This window comes from Morone saxatilis, unplaced genomic scaffold (assembly GCF_004916995.1).
Source record: "Morone saxatilis isolate NCDOM2014 unplaced genomic scaffold, NCSU_SB_2.0 Contig10, whole genome shotgun sequence".
NCBI classification, from domain to species: Eukaryota; Metazoa; Chordata; class Actinopteri; family Moronidae; genus Morone; species Morone saxatilis.
In genome coordinates this window covers 1,473,012-1,482,393 of record NW_023339652.1, presented here as the reverse complement: position 1 = coordinate 1,482,393, position 9,382 = coordinate 1,473,012, and the positions used below count along the sequence as shown (strand labels likewise).

Below are 9,382 nucleotides of genomic sequence, written 5' to 3'. Positions count from 1 at the left end.
TGAAGGTGAGACAGGTAAAGATAGAGATCACAGGTGAGACACTGAAGGTGAGACAGGTGTGCAGACAGCTTTGACCTTCAGGTTGTGAAATAATGTGTTGAATCAATAAAACATAATAACTAATAATCAATACTAGAAACAGCTGATATCAGTGTTATTGATCGTATTGATACGTTTTCACTAACTTTCACTTTCTAATAAAAATATAATCTGAATATTAAAGAGCGTGTCAGCGACTGCGTCTGCGTCTGCGCTCGCCGTCTGACACAGGAAGTTCTTTGGCTCCGCCCACTGCTGTTTCCCTCAGCCAATCAGATTATTTCACACAGGTCAGAGGTCAGAGTATAAAGTCCTTATTTACTCCTCAGTGGTTTCCCTGAAACACAGAGAAAGAGAGAGAGAGAGGATATTAACCTGCACAGGTACGTCACACCTGTGCAGGTGAATATCTGTGACTGTAAAGTGATCTTACTGTTTCTCCAGCGGAAAAACAAACCTAGAAAACAAACAGAAACCAGACTGAACTTGATTTTAAACCTGGAGCTGATTTTAAAAGTCAAGATTAATGTACGTACATGAAAGGACTCGTCTCATTCGTTGTCCTGTTCGAATCTCTGAAAATGAAACAAAATATTATTTTTAAATATATATTATTAATAAAAAATATATTTATTGCTGCAGTCAAAATATTTCTCTTTGGTAAAATCATCGATTTCTGTGCAGAAACTAACAAAATACCACAAAGTAAAACACAGATATAACTTTAACGATATATATATATATATAGTAATATATAATAATATAATATAATAATAATAGTAATATAGTCAGTGTGTGAACTGACCGCGAGAAATCTTCCAGCGAGTTGTTGACACTTTGACGAGACTCAAATCTGAACACAAAACAGAAAAAACAAAATTATTTCACCGTAATTACAAAATATACTTTTTGTAAAATATATACATTTTGTATTTATCATAATCTCAGAATTAAAATGTCTAAAACTTACCTCATCTGTCATATTAAATCTGTACAACTCTGTACGAGGTTGTGATGTTATGTAATAAATTACAATCCGAGCCTATAATTATAATAATTGATTATATATATATAATCAATAATGATTATATATATATAATTATAGGCTTATTTAATTACAGGATTAATAAGGATTATTAAGGATTATTTTTCATACTTTTGAATCTTCTAATTTAGATTGAAGGTTAATAACCAGATTGTAAATATTTAATAACGTATAAAAGCTGCTTTATTTCCTTCAGACTCACCTGGTGGAGTTTTCCTCTTTGTTGATAAGCAGCTGAGGACTCACGTTGATCTGATCATCACGTCTACAAACAGGAAGTCATCTTCATCATCATCATCATCATCATCATCAGGACTCACATATTGATTCACACGAACCGATAAAGCTTCGTTACATTCGTTGAGTTTCAGTCTCACCTGGAGTCGTTGAGTGACGGAGGAAGAGGACCAGCAGAGACAGAAACCATCATCATCATCATCAGAAAGAGAGCGACAGACTGAACAGACTTCATGATCTGACCCACAACAGACAGAGAGAGAGAGAGAGAGAGAGCACGGTGGTCAGTCAGAGTGGGGGGGACTCGCCCTCTCACTCTGTATTTATACTCTAAGCAGATCCGAGGTCAGCGTCCCCTGAAGGTCCCCTGAAGGTCTCTCTGTCTGTATTTATAGTGTCAGATCCGAGGTCAGCGTCCCCTGAAGGTCTCTCTGTCTGCGGCATGAGTAACGAGGACTCTCAGTATCGTTTCAATATTGACTCTGTTGGTTAATCAGCTCTGAGATCGGCGTGAGAAAATACTGACGATGACATCAGAGCAATTTGTTCTTCTCTTATCTTTAAGTTGGTAGAAAAACATTCTTCTTTCAGCGCACACACACACACACACACACACACACACAAACACACACACACACAAAATAAACTTTAATATACAGCGAGAAAATAAGATTAGTGTCACATTAGTGCGTTTATTGTCATAATGAGATATTTTCATGTTATTACGACGTATATTTGTATAAATTTAACCTTTTAATTTGCAAACATTACTTCGATGAGTTGTGTTGACATAAATAAAGTGGAAAAACTAGTTGAAACTATTTAATTATTATGAGTACGCTATAATGCAACAAGTTATTTTAGCTTAATTGCTGAAATTGACACTATTTTAAATAACACAAACTCAGCTTCATAAGTTCAAAAAGATTCTTGATGAAGCAGTTTTTACTACTAATTATAAATGACATTAACTTAATGTTTTAAGTTACATTAACATTCCTGATTAAGTCGTTTTTATGAGGTATTTTGTTTTTACTGGACAAATAAAAATTACAAAATGAAGGTAATTAAATTTACTAAAACTACTTGATCAAGAATGTTTTAACTAACAAAATTGAGTTCAGAACTTATCTGGTTTCACAGTGTAGCCTAATCTTGTTTTTATGCTACCAATTATTAATTAAGTGGTAATTAAAAATGTGTTTGATTTTAGAGGAAAATCTGATTCCTTGAACTCAATGGTTTAAATTTGTTGAACATAATTTCATTAGAAGTTGTCACAACTTTACCTCAGGGGTCAGTATTGGGACTGAAATGGTTCATTGTGTAAATAAATGCAGTTGGATAATTTTTTAGAAACAACATATGTGTATGTAGATAGTTGTTTAAATGTGTTTATATATTAATATATTAAGAGGTAGGAATAAATAAATCTATAATCTATAAATATATACTTCCTCCTTTTTAAACATATTAAATTTAGTTGTTTATGAGGATTTATTCACTGAGTTGGTCTTTGAGGTTATTGTTCATTTAATTTTAATTATATAGTTTTTTTTCTTCAAAATAAATATAAACAAACATACAAACTTGTCATATAACAGTAAAGTTTTCACATAATAATGTGATTCAGATCTGTTATAACATGAGAACTTATATTATAATGTTGAATTTGGAAGCAGAGACAGAACGTCACAACCAACAAGATCATTTATTATATTCAAGATCTGTTATAAGTTAAAACATCTGGAACAAACACTGACAGACAGACATACGACTGTTTCCATGTTTTCATTTTCTTCCATCAGGAGATATTTTCAGCCGACGGGAAGGAAAACTTTACATTTATCAGCTGAGTTTGTGTCTAAAAAAAATAAATGAGTCACATTTTGCACTTCCTGAAAATAAAACTGAAAATGTTTTACACAACGATTAAATTCCACGAGGCAGAAATAAAAAGAGGAATGAACAAATCAATAAATTCAGTTATTAATACAGTTAATCCACTATCACTGTACAGGGAAACAAGTCAGGGACACTTATATTAATCACACGAGGTGTAAACAGAGCGTGTTTGTGTTTGGACAGTCTGTGGTTTATCGGAAGTCCTCGGCACAGAACATGCCCTTGGCGCGGCGCAGGATGGAGTCCTTGGACGCGTCGTAAGGATGCTCTTTGGACGGGATCTCCAGCACGGCTGGGATGGACTGCATGTGGCCGTCGATGGCGTGACGGATCATCTCGGCGATGAACTGGTTAATCAGGATGATGCCGATGTCGTTACGTGCCAAGAAGCTCCTGGAGGGATGAAGATGGAAGAGAGGCTTGAGTTTAGGCAGCAGAGAACACAAAACAACACACCAAACTCCATTCAAATTTCTATCAATTTAACACCCACTTTTCTACTGGAAAATGTACATTGAGTATAACAAATGTTAAGACATTTTATGAACTTATAAGAGCTATAGGAAAACTCAGCACTTAGAAAATCCCTAAGAAGAGTTTGATTCAATTAATATAAATGACTGAAAGATATTTTCATGTTATCTTCGACACTGAATTAAGAGAAATGTCAAACTATAAAATGGTGGATTTTTTTAAATGGAGTTTGGTTGAATGATTAGTTGGTGCAAAATGTATCACAAATCACATGCTAGAGGCTAAAACTAGGATTACTGACCACAAATACGACTAACCAAAGCCCATTTAAATAAGAAAATGTGAACTTAGTATAACAAAACTTTAAACATTTTATGTATTGATAGGAGCTAGCAGTGAATTCAGAATCCTTAATTATAGTATATTTAGTTATATTTAATATTATTTGCCGATTTACCATTTGGCATCAAACCTAAAACTATTGTATTTAAATTATACAAAGAACTGAAGTAAACCATTTAATTGACTGATGTTTTTTTAAATGGAGTTTGGTGTGAGGTTATGGATTAGTTCAGTAACTCTTTTAATGACAGTATCAGTAGAAGTATCACAGAGAGACTAAAACAGGAATTAGTCTAAAAGAAAAAGACCAAACCAATCTACATTCATATTACATCGAATTTAACATTCTGATTAATGCCTGAACACTGATAATTCGGTGTTTATAAAGGGTCCCAGTGTGATTTAATCTGCTGTTAGCTGATTTATTTGAGGGCCGAATTGACACTTGGCCTCTCCTGATTAGAATATTTACAGTCAATGAAATCAATTAATCCATATCCGAGTAAAACTGTGAATTGAGTGATTTTTGAACGGACTTTGGTTGGGAGTTCCACCGTGTTATTTGCTGAAGGTTCTTACTTGAAGGTCTCTTCGATCTCCGTGATGCTCGTGTCCTTTTCCACCACCAAGAAATTCGGTTTTCGGTTCTTGTTGAGCTCACCGATCCCACCGAGCAGGAAGCCGGTGCACGTGTCCTCGTCGCCAATAACGGCGATCAGTTTCCCGCGGCCGGCCATCGCTCAGCTGCAAATATATTTAAGATTTAACGCAGAAAAAAAACACCAAATAATTTATCTCCTGACCGACAGATGCTACAGATCATGTGAGGAGTCAGCTGATCGACACTTCCGGTTTAGTTCAAGCGCGCGGAAGCGAGAGCGCGCCCCCTGCTGATCGATAATTCAATCAGTTTAAACATTTTAAATGAGGTTTTGTTTAAAGTAAACACTGATCAATTGATCACATTCGTTTGTATTATTATATTTATATTCATGAATATAGTATGAGCGTGGGCTTGCTGACATCATCCTTAACCTCACACCAAACTCCATTCAAAAATCTATATTTAAAGTTTAACTTAGATATTAATTGATCGATTTTCTTCTGTTCTAAATATTTTAATCAGGAGGGTTCAAATGTTAATTCGGCGTATAAATATTCCCGCTAGAAGCAGATTAAACCACCTGAGACTTCATCTAAACACCAAATTCTCAGTTTTCCAGCCTTAATCAGAATCTTAAATTTGTTGTAATTTGAACGTTGATTGGTGGCTTTAGACCGCAACATGCTGCCTTCAGGTGCAGTCTGTAAACATCAGCTTCAAATCTTTAAATGCCACAATATAAACGTTTTTGCCTTTAATTCAGTTTGATCAGACAGGAGGTTTCACAGTCTTATTCACTACTTCATTGTTTGATTCTTTTTACCTTTTTTCACATTAATATTAGTCACAAATACATATCCGACCATAACTTCTCCTTGTTATACACTTGCTTCCATTAATTGGGGTTTTGCCTTATTTTTCCGGTTCTGTCTTTTTTGTGTGCGTAACTGTAAATATCTACTGGTAGCAATTTAAAATTAAATTTTAAACATTTTTAAACATTTTAAACATTTGAAATTGCACTTGTATGTGTGCTGTTACTGTTGCTGTGGTGTAAGCATTGATGCCTTTATGCAAAAGGAAGTTCCTAACAGATAAATAACGTTATTTTGAATTGAAATGAACAGAGAAAGTTACAAAACTCAAAGCGGCTCCACAGAAACAGCTCATCAGCTCGTAATGATGCGACTGTTCAGCCTGAAGAAAAATCTCATTTAAAACTTCATTAAATTAATAAATATGTGAAAATAAAGTAAAAGGGAAAATGAAAATCCTAATAATAAAGTTACAATTCTTAAAACACATTTAATTTAAATCTGACCCCAAATGCAAATGTTGAGTTCTGTGATTTCCCACAGTACCTGAAGGCCTCAACAGTCACGTGGAAAATCACACGGAAAGACGGAAATGCAGCTGAGCTACAACTTGTGACAACAACAGAAGAAGAATGGTGAGTTCTGGTGTTTGTAATGTTTTATTTTTTAATATAAATCATTAAATTAAAGTTATTTGAGCTCCGTGTGGCGTTCATGTGAGTCGGAGTTTACAGTTTTTGTCGGGCACCATGAGCTGTTAGCTTCGCACTGATCCGGCTGTTGTTTGCAGACTACAGCGGCTCTGACTGCGGGTCTGGAGCGGATCCCGGATCAGCTCGGGTACCTGGTCATCAGCGAGGACGGAGTTCTGGCTGTAAGTGGAGAAAGACCTTCAGACCAAAGTCCATTCAACTTTCTGTGTGTTTAACGGTGATTACTGCAGCCAGAATATCAGAAGCACAGCAGAGCCTGTTGTTGTTGTTGTTGTTATTATCGATGTAAAATGATCTGAATTATCTTTAAACTGCTTAATTTATACATGAAGTCTTTGTTTAATAATTTAGAAGTTAAAAAATTACAAAGCTTTATTGGAATTAATAGATAAGAAATTGTTAAATTGATTGAATTTCTGAGTGTCATTGTGTCACTGCAGTTGTTACCACCATTACTGTAGTCTTTGTTACTGTAGTTCTTATGAATGTTATTGTTGTTTTTATGTTATTGTTGTTTTTATATGTTATTGTAGTTCTTATGAATGTTATTGTTGTTTTTATATGTTACTGTATTTCTTATGAATTGTTAATTCGTTGTTTTTATGATGTTCTCGGTAGTTATTATATGTTACTGTTTATTAGCAGTGTGTTTTTATATGTTACTGTAGTTTCAGTGACAAAGTTTTACAGGAATGAAAAGATACAGATTTGTTAAATTGACTGAATTTTGAATGGAGTTTGGTGGACAGAAAACTGAAGACATTATTTATAAAATATAAATATTCTTTAATGAGTGCAGTTAGACTTTCAGAGAGAATCTGTGACCCTCCTGACCTTTGACCCCCCCCATCATCAGTCTGCAGGTGAGCTGGAGAACGACGAACACACAGCAGGTGTGATGATGCAGATGGTTCGAACAGCGAGTCGGTTCAGGTTGGCTGGATCAGTGGAGCCGCCTTTCAAACGCATGTCAGGTAACAAACACACACACACACTCAGGTAAACACGGTCCACAGGTGACCCGACTCACCTGGACTCACCTGGACTCACCTGTCGTCTCTCCTCAGTGATTCTGGAGGACTTCGTTTACACGGTGACGGTTTCCGGTCAGAAGGTTTTTGTGGTCAAACGTCAGAACAACCAGCAGGAACCGATCAGTGTTTAAGAGGCGGAGGTCAGGTGGTCTGACGGGGAAGGTCAGAGGTCAACAGCGGGTCCATCAGAGCGACCTGCAGCTGGATGTTTCCGTGTTTGATTCACATAAAGTTTTGTATGTTTGAATTTGTGTATTTAACCTGCGTGACTGAAAATAAAACCTCATGAATCTTTATTTGGTCTCTGGTTTCTCAGTTTGTCCTATAACAGCTGATAAATGTTTACAAAAAGATCTAAACTCAGTGTCAGACTCAATAATCAATAATCAATAATCAATAAACTACAGACGATCGATCATAAAGTAACTCTTTGACACAATCAGTTCTTTTACTTTCTCTAATTTCAGTCTTTGACTTTTATTTTGAAGGCCAGGTGCTGACTCCGGTTCCTCCACCTGTGACAACCTGATCACAACTGATCGATTGATCGCGTTATAATAAAAACACTCTTCGTAAACGGCTGAGAAGAAAAAAAAAACCTTTATTGCATCATCGTCTCTTCTTCTTCACATTGTTAAGGAATGACGACGCCTTCAGGTACGGCTCTGTGGAATGGGTCATCACACGTTCAGGTAACTCACCTTCCAAACCCCGCCCCCCACAGGTACAGTCACCTGTAGCTGACCCCGCCCCTCCTCTTCCATTACATCCTGTCACATGATTCGGAGTTAAAACATGCGGATTAAAACAAAAACAAGGAAGAAGAGGAGGATGATGGGAAATAAAAGTGAGCTCAGAGTCCATGACATCACTTCCTCCTACAGACAGACAGACATATTTATAATTTAAAAAGAAAAAAAAAAAACAGTCCTTTCATATTCTTCCTCCTCTTCCTCTTCTCCTGCTCCTTCTTCCCCTTCCTCCTCCTCTTCGTCAGTTTGATGACATCATTCAGCTGCTTCCTGTCAGGTGATCTAGCGTTTCGACAGCTCGCTGGAGAGCCAGTCCAGACCCTCGTACAGACCGTTACCCTGAGTGGCACAGGTGGCCTGGACGTGCCACTGCGGAGAGAGACAGACAGACAGACAGAACAGACCAGGCAGACAGACCCGGCAGACAGACAGACAGACAGGTGACACCTGTGGAGTAGCTGCACACCTGGACAGGTGGAGTTGTTGTTAATGTAACAGCCTACAGCATCCAGACCACACCTTTTATGTTACAGTGCGCTCTTATTTTTGAAATAAGCTGAATGCTGGTTTTTGTGACTACATTTAAATGAGCAGAGCCTCCCAGAATTCACTGGGGCAAGTTTCCTATTTGTGTGTTGTGTTTGTTACCTCCATTATTGTAGTTCTTTAAATGTTTTCTGTAGTTCTTATAAATGTATTGTAGTTCTTATAAATGTTTCTGTAGTTCTTATAAAATGTGTATTGTAGTTCTTATAAATGTTATTGTAGTTCTTTTTGTTTTTTTCTAATAAATGTTTCTGTAGTTCTTATAACATGTTATTGTAGTTCTTATAAATGTTTCTGTAGTTCTTATTAAATGTTATCTTATTCTTATAAATGTTATTGTAGTTCTTATAAATGTTATGAGCATATTGTCGTAGTCTATAAATTTATTGTAGTTCTTAATAAATGTTTCTGTAGGTTCTTATAAATGTTATTGTAGTTCTTATAATATGTTATTGTAGTTCTTATAAATGTTATTGTAGTTCTTATTAAATGTTACTGTAGTTTCTTATAAATGTTAATTGTAGTTCTTGTAAAATGATTATTGTAGTTGTTAAATCCTTTGATCATATTGACGACTGATTGATGTGTTTCCAGTTGTTTACTTTAAATGATTCAGCACACTGTTATTGTAAGCTTACTTCCTGTCAGAATAAACTAATCAATCATCAGGATCAGTATGGATATGTATTGATCAGTATGGGATATGTATTATCAGTATGGATATGTATTTGATCAGTATGGGTATGTATTGATCCTTACAGTTCTGCTGCGCAGGCTGTGCAGACCAGTTTGTCGGTGAGTTCACTGACCTCCCATTGCGTGGGAAGATCCTGTTTTTTAGCAAACACCAGAATAACTGCCTCCTTTATCTCTCTC

General features: G+C 35.9%; 3 protein-coding genes and 1 long non-coding RNA gene across 4 annotated transcripts in view; 1 reads left to right on the top strand and 3 right to left on the bottom strand.

The window, feature by feature from the left end:
• The window catches only part of zgc:193726 (uncharacterized protein LOC561161 homolog), a gene marked incomplete in the record, with an annotated part of 2,506 nt that extends 888 nt beyond the window's left edge, over positions 1-1,618 (bottom strand). The window contains 5 exon segments of the mRNA XM_035678209.1: positions 473-496; positions 576-614; positions 845-892; positions 1,287-1,349; positions 1,462-1,618. Coding sequence (XP_035534102.1) covers positions 473-496; positions 576-614; positions 845-892; positions 1,287-1,349; positions 1,462-1,556 — 269 coding nt within the window.
• Positions 1,619-3,013: 1,395 nt separating this feature from the next.
• Positions 3,014-4,878, bottom strand: atp6v1f (ATPase H+ transporting V1 subunit F). The gene is made up of 2 exons (XM_035680073.1): positions 4,622-4,878; positions 3,014-3,619 (listed from the first exon to the last, which is right to left on the bottom strand). The coding sequence occupies exons 1-2, from the start codon at positions 4,777-4,779 to the stop codon at positions 3,418-3,420; spliced, it is 360 nt and encodes a 119-aa protein (XP_035535966.1). The 5' UTR covers positions 4,780-4,878; the 3' UTR covers positions 3,014-3,417.
• Positions 4,879-5,999: 1,121 nt separating this feature from the next.
• Positions 6,000-7,504, top strand: lamtor4 (late endosomal/lysosomal adaptor, MAPK and MTOR activator 4). The gene is made up of 4 exons (XM_035676128.1): positions 6,000-6,096; positions 6,252-6,335; positions 7,031-7,148; positions 7,242-7,504. Exons 1-4 carry the CDS (start codon positions 6,094-6,096, stop codon positions 7,337-7,339), a joined length of 303 nt encoding a protein of 100 aa, XP_035532021.1. The 5' UTR covers positions 6,000-6,093; the 3' UTR covers positions 7,340-7,504.
• Positions 7,505-7,789: 285 nt separating this feature from the next.
• Positions 7,790-9,379, bottom strand: LOC118338806. The gene is made up of 2 exons (XR_004797282.1): positions 9,266-9,379; positions 7,790-8,329 (listed from the first exon to the last, which is right to left on the bottom strand). It is a non-coding gene; the product is annotated as an uncharacterized LOC118338806 (long non-coding RNA).
• Between the last annotated feature and the right edge of the window lie 3 nt (positions 9,380-9,382).